The 25,321-nt window shown below is 46.9% G+C and overlaps 1 protein-coding gene across 1 annotated transcript in view; it reads right to left on the bottom strand.

Moving 5' to 3' along the window:
- LOC101961704 (nephrocystin-1-like) overlaps positions 1-25,082 on the bottom strand; it is a 75,016-nt gene extending 49,934 nt beyond the window's left edge. The window contains exons 1-2 of the mRNA XM_078029779.1: positions 25,065-25,082; positions 23,976-24,090 (exon numbers count right to left, since the gene is read on the bottom strand). Coding sequence (XP_077885905.1) covers positions 23,976-24,090; positions 25,065-25,082 — 133 coding nt within the window. The remainder of the gene's footprint in view (positions 1-23,975; positions 24,091-25,064) is intronic.
- Between the last annotated feature and the right edge of the window lie 239 nt (positions 25,083-25,321).

Raw genomic sequence — 25,321 nt, 5'->3', positions numbered from 1 at the left:
CATGCACACACACTGTGGAACAAACCCAGGGCCTAATGTATGCAGGTGAGTGCTGTATCACTGAGTCATACCCCAGCCCCACATTATCCACTTATGATGGATTTATTAGGCTGTGACTCCACTGCAAGTCAAGGAGTAGAGTATTTCCTTCTCTGGAATAAGCCATTTCTCCTTTTAGTAATAAGGACTATTTAAAAACTGCATCTGCACATGGGAGATGCCTCATTCTCTTATTCCCCAAGATGACCTTATTTTTCCCCCCAAGATGACCTTTAAAAAGGTTTCTAGTATTACCTTCCTTCGTGTCTTTATTATGAGTGACTGTTTACATATTCAAGCCCCTCCAGGTAAACGGAAATATGACATGTACAGGTCTTTTCCAACTTTCTCTATTCTTTCTTTTTTAATTTTTTTTTCTTTTTTTATTATTAGTTGTTCAAAACTTTACAAAGCTCTTGACATATCATATTTCATTCATTTGATTTAAGCAGATTATGAACTCCCATTTTTACCCTGTATACATATTGCAGATTCACATGGGTTCCACATCCACGTTTTTACATACTGCCATACTAGTGTCTGTTGTATTCTGCTTCCCTTCCTATCCTCTACTATCCCCCCTCCCCTCCCCTTCCCTCCCATCTTCTCTCTCCACCCCATCTACTGTAATTAATTTCTCTCTCTTGTTTTTTTCCCTTTCCCCTCACTTCCTCTTATATATAATTTTGTATAACAATGAGGGTCTCCTTCCTTTACCATGCAATTTCCCTTCTCTCTCTCTTTCTCTCCCCCCTCTTGTCCCTGTTTAATGGTGATATTCTTCTCATGCTCTTTCTCCCTATTCTGTTCTTAGTTGCTCTCTTTATTTCAAAGATGACATTTGGCATTTCTTTTTTAGGGATTGGCTAGCTTCACTTAGCATAATCTGCTCTAATGCCATGCATTTCCCTGCAAATTCCATGATTTTGTCATTTTTTAGTGCAAAGTAATACTTCATTGTGTACAAATGCCACATTATTTTATCCATTCATCTATTGAAGGGCATCTGGGTTGGTTCCACAGTCTAGCTATTGTGAATTGTGCTGCTATGAACATCGTCTTTCTCTTTTCACTAAATAGTTCCTTTCAGCAGTTTGGCTAAGTGTCCCAGCAACCTGTGTATTCAAGGTTTGGTCCTCAGGGTAGCACTATTGGGATGTGGTAGAGGATTTCAGAGGGAGAATTAATAGAGGTCTTTGGGTCTCTGGGGGCACACACTTGGAGGGGATTTGGGAACTGTGCCCCCTCATCTTCTCTTTTGTTTCTTGGACACGAGGTGAGCAGTTTTTCTCGGCCACGTGCTCCCCATCATTGCCACCCAGCAATCCCACTAAGAAGCCTAAATATACTGGGTCTTCCCAAACATGAACTAGATCCTCCAAAACTGAGCCCCAAATAACCATTTTCTCTTTATAAGTTAATTATCTCATGTATTTTGTTATAGGGATGGACAGCTGAGTAACATACTGGCCATCGCCTCATGGTCTATAGGTATATCCCCCATTTTTTTTCTAGCTGGCTTATTCTACTAGTCCCCTCTTAGTGAATATTTAGATTCTTTTATCCTTTTGAGAATAAATAGTAAAAGAAGAGAATTTGCAAAAAGAAAACAATATAAGTACAAGTATGTAGTGAAGAACTAACCCTGGCCAAAGAGAGCTCTAGCCTCTGTCCTCAGTCACCGGGAGATCCTCTGGACTGGGAACATCCTGCTGGGCAGAAACATGGAGTTTGCCTGGGGGCTCTGGGCTATGCAGTATTAGTTCCAACCTCTAGAGGAACCAAACCAAAGGTATTAGCCCAGAGATAGGCGGCAATCTACGGGTTAGCCACGCAGGCTGTGACCAAGTCCCAAGAAAACCACTGGGCACTGAAGACTTGGGTAAACCTCCTTGATGCAGGGTCTTGCTGAGTTGCTTAGGACTTTGCTAAACTGCTAAGGCTGGCCTTGACCCATGATCCTCCTGCCTCAGGCTCCTGAGCCACTGGGATTACAGGCGTGCACCACTGCACCCAGCCAGGAACACATGCTTTTAAAGTCTACTTTGAGCAAACTTCAGTCCTGTACTTGCCTTATAGAAAGTTCCCTGTGAAGACTAACCAAGATCAAGGAGGAACCTCCTGTGGAAAGAGGTGCTGGGTTTCTGTTCTCGTGACTAAAAGGCTCAGGGGTCACTCTAGTTAAACTGGGCTAACTGGGCTGCACGAAATAACCACACAAGAGACACAAATACCTATTACTTTGGGGTGCTGTGACAGCTCCTCTGACCTTAAGGATCCGCAGAAAGAGAGAGAGAGAGCACGCGCTGACCCCTTTTATTGAGGAGAAGCTATTCAAGTGAGGCAAGGGGTCAGGTTTCAGGGGGCTGAGTATCTTCATGATGTCCACTGTCAGCAGGTTGACTGACACCTGGGTAGGCCATACCCAAGGGCACAGTAAGAGGAGGGGACACACACTAGGCACTTCCATGGAAGATTCTATCCTAAACAGGGCAAGGGTTTATATTACAAAGGAACAGGTGAGCATAGCTTCACCCATGTGGCTGTAGCAAGACACACCCATTTCTGTGACTAAGTGCCTCAGCACCCAGCTGGGGAGTGTAACTCAGTCATCTGTAAGGTTGGCCTCCCACACAGAGGGGCGAAAGTCTGACCTGAGCCTGGGATGCAGGGTAGAAGGTCATCCACAGTGGGTGCAGGTAGGATATTTGTTTTACAGAAGCATGTGTGCCTGCTTGTGTACGTGCAGATAAGGAGCTGTAGGGAAGGCTGTCCATCAAAATGTGCTCACAGTAAACTCGATCTTTGATTAGTTGTTTTAACTCTTCACACTGAACACATTTACAAAAAAAAAAAAAAACAAGCCATTTTAAAAGACACTACCATAAAACAACCATTCTATAAGTTGTCACTTAAGATAGAAATGGAATATTTGGCCTTTCTCAAGAGCAGGCAGGCAGTTTTATATAATCCATTTAATCAACAGTTGCAAAGGTGAGTCTTGGATATATCCTGTAGACAGCTCCGTGGCCAGCAGCCAGTGTGAATTTTCTCTACCATTCTAGGTCAGGTGCTGGGAATTCAAAGATAGAGAGCCTGCCTGTCTTCTTCCTCTGACAGATGCTGTGGCCTGAGGGGTGGGAGGGACTACATCTGCAAAGTGCCACGTGGCTGTCTTCATGAAGAGTCAGGACCAGAGAGGACGTGATCTGCTGGCCTTGAGAAGTTGAGGAAGGGCTCAGAGGGGATGTGATGTGGGGCCTGGGTGGGAACAATCAAAGGTGGGGCTGCAGATGTGGGATTTGGCTGCCCCCCAGGAGCTGAGGCCACACAGTGGGCACTGTGGGCCAGCCTTGTGACTGGAGCATGATGTGAGCACTGAGGCGCAAGCCAGCGTTCTGCCAGGTTTCCACCTTAACACACTGAGGAGACTGAAGTACTTTCTCACACAGCCTGTATTGCCAGAGGTCCATGAGGTGAGGCCGAATCCTCTGAGTGGGGTCTCACAGGCGCCCATAAAAGCATGGGCTGAGCCTTGCTCCTTCCTGGAGGCTCTGGGGCTGCCCCTGCAGGAGGAGGTAACAGCTTTCCAACCTGCCCAGGGTCCTTGATGGGCTTGGAGCGGTTCACCTCCCCTTCCGTCCTCTGCTGACATTAAGAGCCCTTGGGATTCCATGGAGCCAACACAGGTCATCTAGGGTGACCTCCCTATTTTTAAAGTCACTTGATTAGGAACCTGAATTACATCTGTAAACTTCTCATTTGTCTGAAAAGAAATAGATTAAACACTTCCAGGGATAAGGGATAGAATCCTTGGGGCTGTAATTCTGCCCATCTTTCTCTCTCTGACCTTGACCTTGCCAGCCATCAGGACCTAGCAGATTCCTGCTGAACCATCCAGAAGGACAGTAGGTGCCTACAGGTGACAGAACCAGTCACAGCTTCTCCAGGCCTCGCCCTTCTGTTGGAGGTGACCAGGGATTTGGTTGGTACTGGTGTCCAGCAACACTTGCCCTTGCTGGCCCTTGGTGGCATGGAAGGATTTATCATTATTTTAAATTCATAGCCAACATTAAAAGAAAAAAACTCAGGAATAGAATAATGAAAATTCAGATTTCCACTAGTCTTGGTGGCACATGCCTATAATCCCAGCAGCTCCAAAGGTTGAGGTAGGAGAATCACAATTTCAAAGCAACTCAGTGAGACCCTGTCTCTAAATAAAATACAAAACAGGGCTGGAAATGTGCTCAGTGGCTGAGTGCCCCTGAGGTCAATCCCTAGTACACAAAATAAATAAATAAATAAATTCACATTTCCATTTTCTTTTGAAAATTTAGCATTTCTGGCAACCCAGAGTTCCAGGTCAGGCTGGTACTGGGAAGCCCCAGGAGAAGAAAGGAGGACCTACATCTCTTTCCCTGGGGGTATCCTCCACAGGAGGCCGAGTTAAAGTCCACACCCTGTCTCTGGGGGACTCCAAAAGGGCAAGAGGGAACCAATATTTACCAGCGCCCAGCAGCAGCAGCCCCTGCGCATATTTAATCATTTAATTCTCCAAAAAAGCTCTGGAGGAAGGTTCCATTCCTATTCCACTGATCCGAAAGCAGGGCACACACAGTGACGCGCTGGGGTGCACAGTCTGCGCGCTGGGCAAGAGGCCACTGCCCAGGCCACCCGCGTGGTCCCTGCTGCCCCGCACACAGTCCTCCCCTTTCTGCCCTGGCCAGCACGGCCTGGAAGGGGCCTCAGGAGCTCTCTCCGCTGGCCAGAGGAGGTTCTTCGCCCCCGGGCTGATCAGCTGTGTCACGTGGAGGGCCCAGTGCATTTTGCCAGGTTTTCACCTGGGCTCTTATGTGTGGGGTGGAACATTGGGCTTCCCATCTTGCCTGCTGTTCTCCCACAGAAGTCAGGCCCCTTCCAACAGGTGGATTCTACTAAGTCCTCTCTGTGAGTGAGTGGGTGAATGAATGAGTAATCAGGCAAAGGACAGGAGGAGGAGATGGTTTCTTGGTTCCCAGTCTTGCTCTTGGTCCCAGCATCTACAAAATGACAGGCTTTGTTGTGATCATGAGAGCCTTCAGTGGAGAGAAAATCATTTTAGCCAGAGATGCTGGATGCCCTCCCTCTGTGTGTTTCATATTTCTTTGTCTAAATAAGAGACACATGCAAATGACTAATACTTTGAGAGATCAAGAAATACAGCTGGGCATGGTGGCACTGGCCTGAAATCACAGTAGCTGGGGAGGCTGAGGCAGGAGGATCTCAAGTTCAAAGCCAGCCTCAGCAACTTAGCAAATAGAAGAAGAACAGAAAATAAGTCAGAGTCCTGGCTGACTCCAGTGTGAGCCGTTTTGTTTAATGCATGTCTACAGAAGCCAGAGATTTTGGGACTCCAGGTCTTTCAGAGACCTCCTCCAGGCAGCAGGTACTAAGGGTAATATACCTGGTACCAACAGACAGTCCTCAGCAGAGCCCCATATTTTCTGAGGTGGCAGAACATCTAGATCTGGGGAGGTGGGTGGCCAGTTGACTGGGTTAATCTTTTGTAAGTTAGCTTTGGGTCACAGAACAGGAAACTGCATAGTCCCTGAAAAATGCATCAGCATCCCTCACTTTCAGAGTTGAAATAGAAATATCCCAATGCTAGGGATTCCCAACCTCACTGTTGGTCAGACTCATTGGGAAGTTTTTAGGAAGGTACTTTTTTCAGCTTTGCCCCTGAGATTCTGATTTTATTGGTCAGGATGTGGCTCATGCCACCAGTAACTTTAAGGCTGCTAGGGGATTCTGAGGTGCAGCCAGAGCTGAGAGCCTGTGCCCCATGCTGTTTCTTGTCAACTGTACTCTGTGGTCACCTCTTGATATTTTGTGTGCTTCTACTTGAATGTTCTCACTCTTCAACTTTTTCATGCAGGTCTGTGATTACTCTGGCTTCAAGCTCTTGGGTCCCTGGTGTTACCTTATAGCCATTTGCAGAAAAGTTTATGTCAGGGGAAGATGGCAGTTACCAGAAGCCTGCAGAGGGCTGGCCAGGGCTCCCTGGGCTCACCAGAGAGCAGTGTGGGTTTAATCTGCAGTGCCCTCAAGAGCAACATAAAACCAGCCAGCTAGGTGGGAATGATTCAGTGACAGAGAGGACAGGGCTTGTGATGATCTGGAGGGCATGTCCCTTGCCCTAAGAAAAGCACAGTCACCCACCTCCAGCTGTGTCATGGGGTTGATCATAGATTGCAAAAATCCTCAACAAGTCTTCTGATCCTTGAATGCAGGCCCCTTTGCAAGGTTACTTTGCCATTCCTTTCCATACAGTTAGGGTCCATTTCTGCAGCCCTTGAACCTGCAGTTGGCCATGGGACTTGCTTTGGCCAATGGGACATTAGCAGATGTCCACAAGCAGAGGTGTGGGAAGCCCATGAGTGTTGGTGCTTGCTCTCTCGATGCTCTGGACGCACATGGCTAAGAGATGTGAGCAAGATCCTCCTAGAACACCCAGTGCTCATGATCTTCAGGATCAGCTAAGTGGACTCCAAAAGGACTGCCCAGCTGACCCACAGAACCCAGGAAAATATGAAGTTCAGGTGATGAAGTATTGGGACGAACAGCAATAACTAACCATAACACAGCCCGACTTTGCCAGATGTTATCCATCTTTTAAATAGAAATCATAATTTCAAATTTTTGTGTAAGTTCCAGTTTTGAAAAAAATTGAATTAGGAGCCAACATTGTAAACACATTCTACAGGCCAAACAAAACATACCTTTAGACTGCACTTGGCTTGTGGGTTGTTGGTTTGCAAGTGGCTATGCTGAGGGACACGAGGTGTTTGTCCTAATGCCTGTTTGCCGTCACTCACTCACTCACCCTTCTTGCCAGAGTGGCTGGTGCCCTCCACCTGTGGCTGCTGTCTGTACGGGATGCGCACTGTATGGGCACTGCCCCAGCTTCTCCGGGTGGTCTTTCCATGTGGAAATGTGGGATCGCTCGTCCTCCTGGAGAGACTGCAGTGTGAGATGGAGTCCAAGAAAGGACAGTGCGAGGGTAGCGCCTGAGCATGATATGAGGTGTGGAGGGGGAGCCCGTGGAGGGCAGTGGACAAGGAATCCCATCTGTTTTTTCCAGAGAATGTTGTTCCTGGAGGGAAAGCCAGGGAGAGAAAGTTAGGGAGAGGGGATTGTGGGGCCCCTAAAGGCCAAGCCACGGATTTTCCACTTGGTTATCTGGGCAGAGGAGAGTAGCTCTAAGGGAAGAGAAGTCACTGGCAGCTTTTGCACAGAGGGCCCTGGAAAACAGGGGCCTGTTCTGTTTATCCACGTGCAGGATGAGTTTATGGCAGGACTGGAGTCAGGCAAGACGGGGTCAAGACTGTTTGTAGTGACAGACAAAGTGTTGGTATTGGGAGGAAAAACCCGAGTGGAAGAATGTAAGTTAAGACGTGTGGGGACTTTTCTTGACCTTGAGATAGGGCTAGTTTTGCTGATTTTCTTATCTATATCATCAAGACATGTTGGTGTGTTTTCAAAGCACTTCCATCAGCAGCTTCAGATTTCCGGCTCCTGTTGCCTGCCTGCCTGACGGAATCTGGGGCTCGCGGTGGTCACTCCTAAGGCAGGGGAAACTAAAGAGGGTGTCTGCTGGGCGTTTGGAAGGAATGTCCTTGCTCTCCCCTGAGAACCTCTGGAATCATCTGTCCCTCCTTTCTGTGCTCTCCCCTCCCTTCTAAGGCTTTCAAAGTTGGGACAGGAGGGGATGGAGGAAACACAACTGTTTACAATCCAGTTTTCAATCTCGAGGAGAAGAGGAAATGTCACAGCTATGAGAAGGGGAGACAAGGGAGTCGGGGAGGTGCATCCCTCATGGTGCAGTGAGAACCGACCTCAGGAGGGAAGCTGCAGGGAAAGGCCAGTGTAGACCCTGCTTCCCACTGTCACTGGACCGTCAAGTCACATTTGAACTTTAAAAAGCGGATCCCAGGTCCTGCCTCCTGTGGGTTCTGACTTGGCTGGTGTGGGGTGTTCTTGGCACCAGGGTCTTTGAGAGCTCCCCAGGGAGTTGACCCCTGCCGTGGGGACTTAGAACCCCTCTGTCCACCAGGGCCCTCTGTGGGCTGATGCAGCCTGTATGAGGTGCCTCCAGGGGAGCATCTGTATTTGGTGGTTGCCATTTTCATGATAGATACTGACAGTGGTTTCCAAAGGCTATCATTTGGATCTAGAATGTTCCCCAAAGTCCCATATATTAAAGGCTCCATCCTCAGCCTGTGACTCTCTTGGGAGGTAGTGGAATGTTTAAGAGGTGGGGTCCAATGGGGGATCTTAGGTCATTAAGGGTGTGCCTTTGAAGGGCATGTTGGGACCCTGGTCCTTCCTGGCTTTCTCTTTCTACTTCCCAGCTGCCGTGAGGTGAGTGGGTAGCTCTGCCATGCATTGCCTGCCATACTGTGCTGCCTCACTACAGGTCTAAAGCAACAGGGTCAATCAAATGTGAACTGGATATGGAAACTGTGAGCCAAATAAACTTTTTTCTCTTTATAAATGAGCAACCTCAGTTCTTACAGTGGCAGAAAGCAAACTAATACATCATATGAACTTGAAAAGTATAAAGTGTTAGAATGGGGTGTCTAAGATAGGTCACATTCTTGGGTTGGATGAAAAGAATTTGTTTTCTGAGAAGACACAAATGGCTTTAGTACAAGTAAGCGTGCTTACTACAGTTCATCTGCTGAGAACAACATTTCCCAAGTGAAATGGGCAGGAGAAAGAAGTTGCACAGAAACGGGAAGGAGGGAAGTAGGCCCAGAAGGCAGAGTAGAGGAGATTGCAAGTGGAGACAGATGTCAGAAATGTGCCTCATCTTAAGGCAGGGAAAGCCTCGAGAGCACTTCTGTGGGCTGTCCTGGAGCAGGCTTGGTGTTACTGAGCCTGAGCAGATCTTGACAACCAAGGGTGTCCGCATGGCCAGGGGCACTGGAGGGAAACCTGTGCTGGTCTCATTAAGGTCTGTGTCTGGGTGATGTCTCAGGGAGATAACCCCCTGGCCTGGCTCCCAGAGTTGGTGAGAGTGGTTTTCCCCATCCTCCCTCTGGAGGGCCTGTGAATGGTCTACCTCAAGCTTGTGAGTGTCAAAGGGCTCCTGTCTCAGGGACCAGTCATAAGGATGTTAACAGCTTCATTATTTAAATTTGTTTTCCTGAGTGTCAATCAAATCCAGGCTTTGTACATGCTGAGCACACAGGCTACACCAAACCCTGTGTCATCTTCTCAAACCAGGAACAGCAGAACTTTAAAAAGATATTGCTGTAAATACTTTTTTAAAAAGTCAAAATTCTTTGCTGCCCCAGTATGATCTTTCTGAGGTTTAATAGGACTTTATTTTTTTAAACATATATTTATTATTTTCTTTTTCTTTTTTAGGCATAAAAGACAGTAGAATCTATTTTAACATTTATATAAGGTAAAGAATTTTCTTAAAGTTGATGTGCATGCACTGAAAAAGCTAGAAACAAATCACCTCTTATTGATACAAGATGTTTTTACCTAAAACAGAATTCTAAGAGTATACTGGGAAACTCTTTATTGCTCAATATTAAAGATGCTTGATGGGAAAATAATTGATCTTAATAGTTTTTCTATTAATATTTTATTAGATATGTTAAAGAAAAATGTATAATGTGTCAAAAACATATATAGTGCATCTGAGGTTTTGGTAATGTGCCCTGGTGAAGTGTCCTTCTGCCCTGGAATGCGTGAGACTCCAAAAGCAATCCATTCTTACAGCAGTGAATCCATCTCTAAGGATATCCTTCTGTATCAACTTTTAATTCAAGCATTTCTTTTCTGTTTGGATAATTTTTAACAGCTTTATAGAACTATGATTGACCATCTGCATACAGCTGGGAATCTTTTGACCCTGTGAATACGTGATGCATTTTTAAGATTAACTTGCCTGACCAGTAAGAGACACCCATTCAAAACAGGCAGGAAGATGGCTTCTGTTTACAGTGGATAGCTCAGGCAGTCAATTAGCTTATCAGACTATTTTTCTTTCTGAAGTCTATGGAAAGGGCAAAATAGCTGGTCAGTGTGTGTATGTTCTTATCTCATTGATGCAGAATCAGAATGTTAATCATCACACAGGGAGGCAGCAGTCCTGGTCCTAAGGAAAGGCAAACAAAGTCTCTAGAAGCCCCTTTGGCTGGTCGGTATTAGACACTGTTTAAAATCACATCACCCTTAGTGACAAGCAGGAGAACGTGCAGGCAAGTGTGTATGTGTTTGGGCGCATGCGCATGCTTACCTGCACATGTCTTCTTTGCCATACCATTTGGAAGCCTGTGGGATGTCTATGTCTTCTTTCATCAAGACGTAATGCACTTTTTTAATTCTACAAAAACACTCATAGGGTCCCAAGATATTTATGTGTGCACGTGTGATATTCTTGTGTGTGTGTGTGTGTGTGTGTGTGTGTGTGTGTGTATAATATACAAAAGAATGTTGAGCTGAGCACATTGGCACACGCCTGTAATCCCAGCACTTGGAGGCTGGGGTAGGAGGATTGCAAGTTCAAAGCCAGCCTCAGCAACTTAGCAAGCCCCTGTCTCAAGGCTGAGGGTGGGGAAGGGGGGATGTTGCTGAGTGGTTAAGCTTCCTGAGTTCTGTCATACCCACCCCCATAAGAATATGTAATGCAATTATGTTTGAATAGAAAAAAATGAGTATTATCAGAATGATAAGTTGCTTGTTAAGAAGAATACAGCTCTGTGTCCTGACAGGGGGATAAAGTCCAGAATATATTGGCTGAAAAGTGTCCACCATGAGTTACATGAAAGCCTTGTGACTGGTTTTCAGTTCCATGTATGTATAGAGATCTACCTTAAGTAGATTTGGAAGACATGGATAATTCACTTGTCAGATTTCGCCTCAAAAATCCCTTCAATCACCCACCAAGTGGCTTAAATATAATTTGGGGTTTCTATACTTGGGTTTGTGTGCATATACTCATATGTATATTTGGACAGATGCAACCTTTATTTATGTGTAAATATGCCACATAAGCCATGTACATATTCTGTTTAGTGCTTTCTTATTTTCCTTCCTCAAATGAGAACCTGTATTTGAGTTCTAGAAAATGCAGCGTGCACGTGGCCAGCTCTGCTGCAGGATCCTTGGTCCCAGGGAACCCACCAGGAAAGGCACCTATGGCTCTGCTGATGGTGGAAACCTCTAGGGAGCCAGGCTGCAGGTGAAAGGGCAGGGCTTTCCTCCGTGCCTGATGCATTACCACAAGGAAAGCAGTTTAGTTTCTGTGCTGACGTTTTCTCTCTTCCAGAACCCTCTCTTGGAGCTGCCTATGTTTCTGATGCCCAGTACAATAGTAACGTTCCATTCCAAACTTCCCCTCAGGCTATCAGGTAATTTAATCATCTAGCTGTCCCACTTGTCCACCTTAAGTTCTAGAGGTTGAGACAAACCTGGAGGCATTCTTTCTACAGAAACTTTTCAGAGGGGTCTAGGTACGGCACATAATTTGGGTAAAACCCAAGAGTGTTTTGTTCTGCGGTGCTGGGAGCTGACCCAGAGACGGGCCTGTGCTAGGCAAGCGCTCCACCGTGGAGCTGCAGCCCAGCCCCTGAGCCTGGTGGTTTGGGTAAAGTTCTAAGAGCACAGTGTCCCATGTGCAGGGAGCATCCGGTCAGTTAAGAGCAGATCGGGGGTAATGGACACCACCAGGGCCAGGAGATGAGTGCCCAAGCTGGACGCACATGGCTACCTTTCTTCCTAGCCAGTGTTACCTGGAGTGCAAAAGAGGACTTCTCTTTTCCCTTCTGTCACCTCCTAATGCTACCCACACATTCACTCCTTTCCTGGGAATCCAGCCTTTTCTATCTCCCCCTAAAGTTTCAACTAAGGCCAAGCCCTTGGCTAGAGTAAGGAAAAACCCTCTCTTACATCAGTGCTCGGTGTCAGGGTCTCCAAAAGCAACAAACACCTCATATGCCCAGACTGCCAAGCAAGAGTGGGGGACTGTCCCACCCTGCAGGGATCTGGCGTGTGGCAGCCACATCTGTCCTGAGTATACCGCGTTGAGACGGGCTGTGCACATTTTCACATTAGACTCAGCTATGCCCACATGGCATTAGGTCACTGTAACTGAGGGTTCACCTTGTCAGTCTCTGGTTCAGAGTGTTCCCTTATTACTGTCACAACAACTCCGTAAAGAAGGTGCTAAAGCTGGCTTGAGACTGTCCACCAAGTGTGCTTTGAGATATGATCATCGTCTTGATGTTTTCTGTTAGTGTTTTATAGTTTGAGCTCAAGTAATATCACCCCTGCTCCTGAGAACCTAAAGGGCATGTGACCCATCACAAGTCTTATTTATTTATTTGTTTATTTACCCGTTTATTTGGCAGTGCTGTGGATGGAACCCAGGACCTGGTGCGTGCTGGGTACTGCTCTACCACTGAGCTGCTGTCCGACCCCCGGCCCCTGTACATCTTAGCACAGAAGTTTGAGTGTTATATAACTCCTGCTCAGTGGTTATAACCACCTTTACTGTTTTTCCTCTCTAGACTTTACCATTTTTTAATAACTGGGCCATGCGGATGGCCACGTACTTCTTCACCTGTGTCAACCTCTCTCTTGCCCTGTTTGAGGAACCGGTGCTGTTTCTGCTACCGTTCTTGGTAAGCATTAGATAAAAGATGTTCAACCAGACCTTGTCACCAGTGAGTGGGGCCCCTTGCTTCTCCCTTGTTTTCCTCAAATGTCAACAAATAGGAATTTGACTTTATTTTTTTCTTGCTGGGGCTTCAGAGAATTCTGCTTGTTGGCTAATGTGCCAATCATAAGGGATTTTGAGGGCAATGGAACTTCAGAATAAGCTGCTGAATTTGTAAAATGAATCAATTTTTAAAACCCGTCAATATGATGTCTCAGGGTAAGTTACAACAAATATATGTTTATTCAGTGCAACGTGTTTGTTTCCTTCCAAAAAAATGTTTCCTGATACATATAGGCCAGGAGCCAAAACCTGGAGACTTTCTCAGTTGAGAGAAGCCCGGAACTTTGTGTTTCATTGGAGAGTTTCTGTCAATCTCAGAAGCTGGACCTCAATGACACGATCTGATAGTGGGTTTATTGCAGAATGTCCCCCATTCCTAAAATGATAGTATGGACCATATCCCGCCAGACCAAGGGTACTTTTGGCTTCTGCCTTCTATTTGATGATATTTTCCTCTCTCTGCTCCCCCCAGCTCACTCTTGAAAGGCCTTCTGTTCTGCCAGCCATAGTGACATCTGCTGGCAGACATGGGAAGTCACAAATCTGGGGGACCCTCTCAACCAAACCTTGTTAATGCTGCAATTTATCACAGGGGCAGGGGTGCGGGCTCTGGAGGGCTGGGTGTACTGTCATTTCTCCCATACCCTCTCCCAAGAGAGCAACCATGTCTCAAGCAGCCAGTTCCCACCTTCCATTCGCAGAACTGAAAGTCAGGCAGATGCAAACCCCAATGCTAGCGTGGGCCCTGGAGAAGAAGCCACCACTCCAGGTGAAAATAGACTTGACTGGATGCTTGGGGACTGAAGCAAGGCAGTTCTCACCCACCTCTGCTCCCTCCTCATTTTTAGCAGGCCTCTGCCTGCGGCTAGGAGAGGAATGGAGCTCTGTCCCCCACCTGGCCCCGCTGTCTCAGCGCTGCTTTAAGGGCAAACTTGCAACTAGGTGAGTCCAAAGAGGATTATTCCAACTCAGAGTTTCTTTCCTTCTGATCCAATGCAGGAGATGTCCACTTTGCGTTTCTGAGAAGTTCATGGTGTCCTAAGAACTCCACTTCACTTTGGCTACTCAAAGTGGGGTCGCTTGATCAGCAGCACCAGCATCCCTGCTCAGAGCTTGTCATAAACGCTGCCACTCAGAGGTGCTGAAATTTTGCACTGACAGAAGCCACGTTTGAAACAAGCCCCAAGGCCATACCTTCACACACCCAAGTTTATGTGCTTATACTCCACACTGGGTTCCTCACCTTGGCGCCCTTGGCCAATCAGGCCATATCCTTCTCAGTCTGTAGAGGTCTTCCCCGTGCAGTGTAGACATTCAGCAGCACCCATGGCCTCTACCTGAGTTTTGCACCAGCACCCCTGACTTGTGATAACACAAAAGGTCTCCAGGAATTGTCAAATGACCCAAGGGGAGGGAGAGTCACCTGTGTTGAGACCCATCACCTTCAGGGTCACCTGAGACCTTGTTACAAACACACATTCTCAGACCCCACCCCAGATTGGCAAAACCAGGAACTCCAGTGGGGCCCAGGAAACTGGTTAACTCTCTGTGAGACACAGGCACTCTGAGGTGGACGAGGACTCGGGAAAGGCCCTGCAGTGAATCACTATTTGGTGACAGATAAGTCACAGGGGCCACAGCATGACCAAGAGGTTGCAGGCCATGCGTGATAAAGAGCCCAAAGCAGTAGCCCCCAGGGAGGGTTTTGCAGCCAACACTTCCCCCTGTGCTATCTCCATGACCTTGGCCAAGTGACCTGATCTTTCAGTGCCTCAGTTGTCACCTATGGAAAATGGGGACAACCAAAGCACTGTTCCTCCTGCAACTATTGAGGGATGAGGAAGCTTTTATGATAAGGTGCTTAGAAGAGTGCTTGGCTCCAAGACCTTTGGACAAGTCAACTAACTGGTCTTGTCTTCACCATCACTGGCCTGTCTTGCCCCCGATTGTTGAGTCCCCTACAAGCCAGCCAGGCATGTGCTTCATTCTCTGCCACATCCTCGGCAGAGAGCCCTGGCCTGGCCTGGACCAGGCTCTCAATGAACATCGGTGGAGAAAGGCATTGCAGTGCCCATGAGGACATGAGGACACCAGCAGAAGCCCTCTGTCTCAGGGGCTTGAACTTTGCTGTGGATCCTGTATGTTCTGCAAAGGGACCCCAGCTTCCTAGATCCAATTCTATTAGAAGGTGTCTTTGCAAATGTGGCAACTGGGCAAAAGTGAGCTTCTCCATCCATGTGGATTAGACGGGACGTCAGGTAGATCTGCACACATGCTGTAACCAACAGTCAATCAACACATGCTTAGAAAATTATGGAAAGACTAAAGATGGGGACGGGGTGCTTCACAGATGCCAGTCATTTTCTTCCTGTAGTTCTAGGATTCTATCTACCCACCTCCTGAAGTCAGTCATACAACCATCCCCATTTCAGATATGCAAACACTGAGGTCCCAAGAGGTTACAGAACATGCCCAAGCTCATTGTCTAGTAAGCAGTGAAATTGTTCTTCTCATGCTGGTCTCTGATTCCAAACCCACACCTGCCTTTCTTTCCAGGGCACTTCCTGGTCTGCACACAGAATGACATGCCTTAAGATTGGGAGGACAACCCTAATTTCAAACCTTGTACCTCACGTTATGCTGAAGACAATCCTAAGCAGCAGAGCACATGTCTTATTTGGTTTAAAAACTCCATCTCTGGTAGTAATGAGATGTCTCTGCCACAGTCCCACCAGACAGCCACTTGGGACCACAGGAGTGTGGAGAAAGAGTGACCACAGGAGTGTAGAGAGAGAGTGACCACAGGAGTGTGGAGAAAGAGGACATAATTCAGGAAAGCGAAATACAAAGAAGCAAGAGATGAATATACTAGAACAGACACGGCCAGCAGAGAGAGCCCAGCTGAGAGAGGCCTGGAGCAGGGCTGGGGTGAGCCAGCGCATTCCATGGGTATTGATGAAGTTCTGCTGTTTGCCTGGCACTATGCTGAGAAGTAGACGCTGCATTGGGTACAGTCTCTGACCTTGCCCTGCTAAAGATCCCAGTCTGGGGATTTAAAGCTGGATGACATTGTCCAGCACTATGACATTTCTTCACATCCCACCTGACCTAGAGCCCCCAGCACCATGGCCCATTTGCCTTCAGTGAAGGCCAGCAGCAGCTTTCTGCCATGGCTGGCAGAAGTGGGTGGAGAACCCCCAGCTCTCTCACCCTGTAGGAAGGCTTCTATTAGTAGCATGATCTACATGGACCCCCAGCACTCCTTATCAGAACTGTGCTTAGTCACTCAGGGACAACAACTGGCTGGTACACCCTGTCTTCCAGTTCCTAATCACTTCCTGTTCCCACCTGGAGTTTTATAGCATCACCTTACAAGAAAACGACTTTCTAACAAATCTGGATCCCAGAGTCCCCACACTTTACCTCAGGGAAGCCAGAGCATGAAAGAAAGTTCTAGAAACAAGTACAGTGATCCCAGTCTATCTGGCCATTTTATGCCTGAATTTATAGTACTCCTTGGCTGCTCTGACTGCCCTGATAGGTTTAGGAGGAAAGACAAGCCATATTTTGGGATGTAAAATGCATTCAGGATGAGTCACTTTCACACAACCTACCAAGTAGGGGTAGAATCTCATGAAATTTTAAGTACAACAGAATGCCAAATGACTACTCATTCCAGTGAAAACATGCTGCAAATAAGACTTAGAAGACGTGCTGCAAACAAGACTTAGAAAAGTGTCCTCAAAGAACATTCTGTCATTCTGCATTTGCTTCTGAAAGTTGAAGCACACAGTTCTAATGAGCCCAGGAAGACAAGGTTGATACCCAGTTGAGTTGGCATATGATGTGCCAGAAATCAGGACTTCAGGGCTGCTGTCAGGTGGTTCCCGGGCTCTTCTGGTCCTAACCTTCACTCAGTGTCTTTTTCTTGGTGATGTAGTTCAGCAATGGATTACTGGCCCAGAGATTTGTTCAGTATTGCTCAGCAGTAGCAAAACACTGTCACCAGTTGTAGGTAGCCAACTCCAGGTGAGAAACTTGAAAGATGTTAATGCTCACGGCTTCACACCAGCAACCTGCCCCTCAGTAATCATGCTCTCTAAAATATACACCATGCTAAATTGTGTGGAAGAATTCTACGTCTAGCCAAACCACAGGAGCTCTCAAAAGCCATCCCAATAACATTTAGAGGATTCACTCTCCAAAGCAAGCTTGCCAATGCCTGAGTGCCCACACACTCTATTGGCACCAACCTCACCTCCTTTTAGAATGCACATATCCACCAAAATATCACTGCCTGTGGTGGTTGAGTGGCCTGAGGTGGATGTGAATGTAACTCGTGAATGAATTAGCATTTACCAACAACTGGAAGAAAAAAATCCATTCTCTAAGATATGATGACGGAGCTGCTCTGTGATCTAGATCATCCCCCTCTTCTGCATCCTCTCTGTTTGCCTCTGCCTGGATGGACCTCCAACTCAGCCCAGAAGGATGTGTCTTTTCTAGTCAGAAGCCCTGTCATGGCTTCCAATTCCAGGCCCTGATTCCTGGTTAACTGCAGCCAGAGCTCGCTTTCAAGGTAGTCTCTTCAGATCCCTTCCCTACCCTAACCACAGTGTGGACTCTTGCCCCACCCTTACTATCTACACCACCATTCCACATTATTGTCTTTTTCTCCCTCATTGTGACCCAGGACTACCCATGACCATGACCAACTGTTGAACCGGGTGCCTCAGAGGGTAGAAATGACCAGAGATTGCTAACTTGAAGATTTCACAGATAGTTAATGAGACATCCTGAGTAGTCAAATGACATAAGAGGAAGTCAATGAATTCTAACCTTAAGGGCAAATCCTACAGTACACTGGCTGTCAAATTCAGCTACACACTGGAGCCACCTGGGAGCTGTGCATAGTACTGACCACTGGACCACCCACTGGCCCTGGGCTGATGGAATGGCTCTGGGCTAAGATGGGACACTGGGGTTTGTAAATTACCAGTTGAGTATAATATAAAGCAAACTTTGAGAACACTGCTTTTTTCCCACATGAAGAACTGTGTGCATACAGATGCAGAAGTACACAAATCTGCAGCATAAGGCTCCTTGAGATTCATAGATTAAATGCACTGCAGTCACCAGCATCCTGGCTAGGAACACCACCAGCCTCCTATTTCCACCTTCCCAGGTGATCACAGCCCTGCCATCCAAGCATGGAGGAGTCCTCCCTGCTGAGAGATCTCAGTGTGGAGAATGGAGAGCCACTCTCCTCGGAGTCCCTGCTTTGACCACAAGTGCACTGGAGAAGTTTGAATCAAGTGGGAGGCACATGGGCAGGCTCCCTAGATGAGGCCCTATTGAAGGGAATCTACATTTCCAATGGAACAGATGCTTCAGAGAGAAACTGAGAGTGCCGGCTCTGAGAAGCGGTTCCACTTCATGCAGCTTCAACCAGAAAAAAACCTCAATGTGCTTACAGAGAACAAGACTGTTCCTTCAATTGGAAGCTGCCTACACAAAATGCTTCTGTTTTGCACTTCCAAGCTTTTCTCAGCCAGCACGTTCAGACGACGTTTAGACCCAAAGTACAAATTGTGCTACCCAGAGATCCCTTGGGACATCACCAATATTCATGTGGAACATTGGATGGTTGACAAGATTAATGGCCCAGAGTTTCATTGAAATATTTTTCTCAAATTTTTTGAAAACTCACTGGAAACGAAGGTACCCATGAGCAACAAACTCTGCTTTTTACAAGACACAGAAACTTCTAAGTAAAGCCCGTAACTGCTGGCTCTAAGAAGGATTCCAATTCCTACTAGTTCAACCAAACCCAAATCCCAATATGCTCTCTAGAAACACATTTACATCCTGCAATTGAAGCTGTTTGTATACCCTGCTTCTCTTCTGCACTTCACACTCTTCTCATTGAGCACATTCAGAGAACAGTTCAGGCTCAATATCCAAAGTGTGCTAGCAGGAGAGCCCTTGTACCTTGGAGCACTTGCTCAGAGAGGAAGTGATAGGACTGATGGGTGGGTCAATACCTCAAAGATTCTTTGGAATCCATTGCTCAAACGGATTCTGAAAACTATCTTGAAGTTGCATGACCCTGTCTCCAATGACCTCTGCTTTATTGAGTGCATAGATGGTTCCAAGTGAAATGGTGCCATGAGCTCTGACAAGAGGTTCTGCTTCCTGCATGTTCAACCAAGGAAAACCCGCCACGTGTTCACTGAGAACAAACCTACCTTGTGCACAAACTTTTTCTGTTTGCCCCCTACAAATGCATCTCAGGATGCACATTCAGAGCACATTTTCTGCAAAAAACATGAGAAAGTATCATTGCAAAAGTCCACTCTGGTCTAGCATCACCAACATTGATTAGGAAATGAATTGCACAAGTTTCATCATATCCCCTTTGTCTCCTTCTTCTAAAAACTCATTGAAACTGCAGGTACCTGACAGTAACCAACTTGCCATTGACCAAGAGCACAGTTGCTTCCAATGGAAACTGGGCCTGCCAGCTCTCAGAAGCCATTGGATTTAAGGCTACTTCAGCCAGGTACAAAGCTCAATGGGCACGATGAGAAAAAAGTCATTTTTTAATATGAAAGCTGCTTGCCAAAATTCTTCTGTTTTGCACTTCCAAAATATTTTCAGGAAGCACACTCAGAGCACAGTTTCAGCCCATATGCAAAGAGTGCTGGCAATAGAGCCCTTGGACTTAGGTTCAGCAACTGAAGGAGAACTGTGGGCCCACTGGGAAGAGCAATTGCCCAAGGTTGATTGAAATCTATTGCTCAATTATTTGTCACAGAATTCACTTGAAATCCAAGTGCCTGCCTGCATTGAACTCGCATTGACCAATTGTACAGACGCTTCAGAGAGAAACTGCCACCTCTGAGAAGCGGTGGTTCTTCATGCTAGTTTAAGTAGTGACAAACCCCAATGTGCTCACTGAGAACAAAATGAGCTCCTGAATGTTGAAGCTGCTGAGAGACTGCTTTACTTTTGCACTCCCAAACTACTCTCAGCAAGCACATTCAGAGCCGAGGTCAGGCCCAAAATACAATGTTGGCTGGCAAGAGAGTCCTTGCGCCCACGATCACCAATTTTGAGAAGCCAATGAGGACTGCTGAAAAGATCAATTCCACGAAATTCCATGGAAATCCACTCATCAGACCTTTCTGAGAATACTTAAAAAGAAGGTTTCTGCATGCAAGGAACTCTTGGTGATAGATGGCAATGTTTGCCAAATACAAACATGCCTACCAGCTCTGAGAAGCCATTCTCATTCACACAGCTTCAACCAGGGAAAAATCTCCATGTTCTCACTGAGAACAAGTTAGCTTGTGCTACTTGAATCTGCTTCTGCAAACAGCTTCACTTCTGCACTTCTAAACTGTTCTCATCAAGCACATTCAGAGCACAGTTCAGGCATGAAACACAAAGTGTGACAGAAAGAGATCACCAACTTGCAGGAGGAAAGAGGACCAGCTGAGAAGGTCCGTTCTCCAAAGTCTCACTGACATTCATTTGTCACACTTGTTTACCACATACAGTTGAAGTGCAGGTGCCCACCTGAGTGAACTGTTTTTGATCAATGGCACAAAAGCTTCAATGTGAAAGCATGCCTGTCACCTGTAAGAAGCAGTTTTGCTTTCTTCTAGCTCACACAGAAAAAAACACCATGTGCTCACTTACAGCAAAGTTAGTCCTGCAAGTTGAAACTGCTTGCAGAAAATGGCTTCCATTCCCCACTTGCAGCCATCAGTGGTTGACAGATGGCACAGACGCTTCAATGTGAAACCGTGAATACCATTCATTACAAGTGCTTTTGACACTCCAGTTCAACCAGGACCAGCCTAAAGTGCTCAACGAGAACACACTTTGTTCCTGCAAGTGGAAGCAGCTTGCACAAACTGCTTCAGTTAGAAAATTCCAAGTTCTTCTCAGCAACCACATTCAGAGCACAGTTCTGGCCCAATAGAAAATGGGTCCTACCAAGAGGATCCCGTATCTATGATCACCTTCATAAGGTAGCTTCCCAACTTCTGTGTGGAAGTGTGTTTCTCCTTGGCCCTTACACTGTTGTGGAAACCACTAGGAGTTCAGCTTTGTGCAGGATCATCTTACCTGGACTTTTTGCAAGACCTGTACAGCCCTCACACATGCTCAGATGCTACAGGACTTTTCAGACCAGTCCAGGCAACAGTAGGCATCCATTAATTGTCTACAGTCTACAGATTCCTAGATGCATGGCCTTCATTACCATGAAATGCAGAATTTTCATCAAAAACTATATATATATATCATTCCAATCTGAATCAAGAAAATCGGAAATATCCCCAAATTCAAAGAGTGGATCCCCATTGTGATGCTACCTGTGGAAAATTCCACAGCTGACCTCATGGGATGGTTCACAGTCAAAACACAGCTGCATGAAAAATATTACATGACATGATCTTCCTGCTATGTGAAAAGTGGCATGTGAAGTACACATGCATGTCTTCCTCAGACATGGGTTCATTTGCAAGACACCTTGTGCACTTGAAAATACTCCAAAATGGGAGAAATCAGAATCACGTCTCCAAAGTATTTCAGCAGAGACCAACTCCATCTGTCTATCTATCTCTCAGTGAGTGTGTGTGCTCTTGTGTGTGTTTGTGTGTCTTTGTTTGTGTTTGAACCATGATAGCTGATACTTCATTGCCCCCATTGGAAAACTGACTCAGATAATGCCATTTGCCAAACTCCTAAAAACCAAAGTTCTTGCTGATAGAATGAAACATTTCTTCCTGTTGGTTTGGATGTGTCCTTTACGAATCACTGCTACATTTAGTATACTCAAATCATCAGAGTAGATCAGGTAACAAAAACGTATATATATTTTAAAATAATAATATATTAATGGAAACAACAAATACAGGATAGAGTAACAACTGTGTTACTAAACAAGGTAAAAGACAATGGCAAACTGTAGATTCAAACTTTGAAGCAAATAGTAATCAATGTAAATATTCCTGGGCTTCCTCAGCCCCGCCCAGGCACACAGCAGCAGATTTTTGCAAGCATCCTCAGGAGGGCTGGAGCCTTCTTTGCAGGATGAGAGGGAGGTTGAGGCTGGATCCACTCATCATTCTTTTGGGAGAGGCTCCTTTTCCTCAGCACAAAGTTGGATTTTTTGTGAGGATTCTTGGCATAAAATACGTTGGCCTGCGCTGGAATCCTCAGCTCTGGGGAGAGAGGGGTGTACTAAAAGAAGGTGGCACTCAGGAGGTGGTCCCTAGGACACCCCAACATCTGAGAGCCTGTGCCAGAAAAGGCCAGAGCCACACACCTGAGAGCTCTCCAATTCAGCACCAATACCAACAAAGACAGCCTCCACAGTCCTCCCTGAGGAAGAACTAGGCAGAGCACTTCAACAGACCTAATGTCTGTTCCTTCCAAAGGCTTTGGACTCTAGAACATCTCAGGTCCTCTTGCATCTGCCAAAGCACACCACTAGAATTACATCTGAAATCTCCCACAAAAGGCTCCTGTGCCGAAGATTCAGTCCCCACATGAGCCATCTTTATAGGTGAGTTTGGAGGGAAGCATTGGATGGTGAGTGCTCTGATGTCAACATGAAATTCTCATTCAAGATGAATACACTACTGGGAGGTGGGAGGGACTGGAAGAAAGGTTGAGCATGGTTGGAGGAAGACCTAAACAGGGTTGCGCCCTGGGCAACAGTACCTTGTCCCTGTTGGCTTCACTGAATCCTCATTCTCCAAGTAGAGGTCCTCCTCCTCCTCTCCATCTTTCTCTCTCTCGATCTCTGCCAGCCTCGTTCTCTCTCTCCCAGTCTATGCCTTTGTGGCAAGGGCTGAGGAGCTCTCCACTGCCACACACTAGAGCTTTATGGACAGCCTCAGTGCACAACCAAAGAGAATGCCATGAAACCCAGAGAAAAGGCCTAGGATTCCTCCTCTGAGTTATTTTCCTCAAGTATGGCCACAGTGAGGACAGGCTGACCAGCACGGATACCACATTAGAGCCATGCTTCTGCATTGGTGGAGCCTGCCTCCATGTGAACTAGGCTTCTGAGAATGGAGGCCACATTCCAAATGCTGCCCTACTGAGAACAATTGTTCCAAAGACCAGCAAAGGGACTGCTTCCCTCCAACATGGTGTATGGCCCAGTGGTGTCATGACCCCGAGTGGGGGAATACAACAGCCAGCTTCTCCTTCCTCTGAACACCTGTTTCCTGTCACCCTCCTCTAACCTAGAGCCTGTTCTCCATCCCTTCTGGGTTGGATTTGGGGATCTCTGCTATGAATTTCTTAGGCTACCAAGGCCCCAGACAGACTTCCTCTTCCAGAGACTCTACTAACCTAACAGTATGTTAAGATAGGAGACAAGTGATCCTAGAACTCATAGAGATGGTGGTCTTCAGGGTACATAGGCTGGGACAATGGCTGCTGTGGTGTTTGGCTCACAAAAACCAACCAACCAACCAACAAAAAAGCACTGGAATTATTATCAGATGAGCTCTGTGGCTACGTGCTCAGGAAGCCCTCATCTGACTTTAGTTAGGGATCACAACCTGGCTATTGTGATCACTCCTTGGCAAGTGGACTCAGATGCGGAAGACCATGGAATTTATGCAAAAACAAATGATTCAGGCTGTCTCCCAGGCTGTGTTTTCTTCCCAATTTCATCCTGTTACTGCTTGCTAGAATACTGGCAATGCTCTGCCCAGGAAGTGGATTTCTGGTCACACAGAAGGATTTCAATAGTAGTGCTTCAATCCACAAAATGCCAGTTCCATCTTTAGCCCATGCATTCCCATGTTCCTTTGAAACCACTCCTATCCCAGACCATGAAAGCATACTGCTCCTGGAAAGAGGCTTTCCTCCTCACTCCTCAATGATGTCAGCTTTGTATACCTGTTCATGTCCAGGGGAGGGCACCTGGTGGAGAGCCGCAATATCCACTGGGGTATACTATTGGACCTCGAGACCTTCCACCAGCAGAAGTGCAGTTGTCTTTGTGCACGAACCCAACACACCTGTTGGAGTGTTCTTGGGGGTCAGAGACTACTCTTTGGTGCTAATAGTTGACCTGACTCCACATTCTGACCCTTGCTCTCTGCCATCTGATTGTCTCACTTACTCTGATGGTGAGAGATGATCTGGCCCAGCTCATAATCCTCTGGTTTCTCCTGAGTAAGCAAGTGTAGGTCAAGGGCGCTGCGGATGATGACAGGAGCCCTATCGTGGCAGGTCACCTGGAGAAGCATGGGAGACAGGCCTTCAGGAAATAGGCCTTGAAGTGACTACTCAAGGACAGTGGGCAGTGTCATTCTTGAGGCACCACCACTCTAAATACAAGGGCAACATCCATGACCCTACTACCTGAGGCTGACCTCCTGCTCATTGTGTGGGCTCTTCCCATAGGCTACTAGCCCAATTCTTGTACATAGGACTTCCTGGGCTTGCCATTGCTCTTTGTGGAGCCGCACTCCTCTCAAAGTGAAAGGAATCCACTACCTGCATACAGATGCAATCTCATCCCACAAGTTGGGAGGAATGGGACAATAGCCTCCAAGATCCCAGGTATGCCCGAGGATGCAGGTGGCATTGGAAATGGCCTAGGCACAAAACCTAGAGGCTTTGGTCTGGATTGCCAGGGCCAAAAAAAGACTCGGGAACATGACCACACACAGGAGTGCTGAAACATAGCCACGAGAGCTCCTGGCCTCCAGAGGCTCAGTGCTGGCTGGGATGTAGGAGGTCACCTCATCCGGCAAGGGTGGTCATTGGTTTACCTCGACATTTAGTGTGCTTGCTCCACATCCATATCGACTCTGCAGAGAGACTCTCTCAGCTCCTTTTTCAAGGAACATGCAGAACCTCACACTGCTGTCCTCCTCCATAGACGTCAGCATCCCATACAAGGGAACCTGCAACCTAGGTCCTATCCTATTCTCATCTGTCACACATACCTGCCCCTGCCCTTCTGGACTGCATGCTGCCACCTGACACACAGACTCCCTCAGACATGGCAGTGGACAAGCTGCTGCTCTCCCTCATCTCAGTTCCAGCCCTTCACACTGACCTCTTCCTTCTTGATTCCCATCTATCCTCCTGATCATCCAGAAGCTCCAAATTCAAGAGGGCATGAGTAGTCCATGGTATTGGACCAGTGTCTGCTCCCCACCCAGGTGTAAGCACCAGGGGACACTCCTGATCCCAGGCTTACCAGAACATTCTTGGCCATCTTTGGACTTTGTGTTTCTAAGTGGACACGAATTAAGCAGGTGTCTCCCACCTGCTTGTGGGAAAGCGGCCTGGAGGACTTGCAGGTTGATTCTGAGAACTGTGGGGGATGGAACATCAGCAAACCCAGAAACAGAAAGCCACCCCAGCCTGTCAGTTGGCTCTATGGGCTTCTAGCACATATGTCCAGGTGCTGAGGCTTCTTATTTCCTCAGGTGGGAGTGGAATGGCAGCACAAGT

The sequence above is a fragment of the Ictidomys tridecemlineatus genome, chromosome 12, assembly GCF_052094955.1.
Source record: "Ictidomys tridecemlineatus isolate mIctTri1 chromosome 12, mIctTri1.hap1, whole genome shotgun sequence".
NCBI classification, from domain to species: domain Eukaryota; kingdom Metazoa; phylum Chordata; class Mammalia; order Rodentia; family Sciuridae; genus Ictidomys; species Ictidomys tridecemlineatus.
The sequence above is the reverse complement of the archived record's forward strand: the minus strand, read 5'-3'. Positions and strand labels throughout refer to the sequence as shown.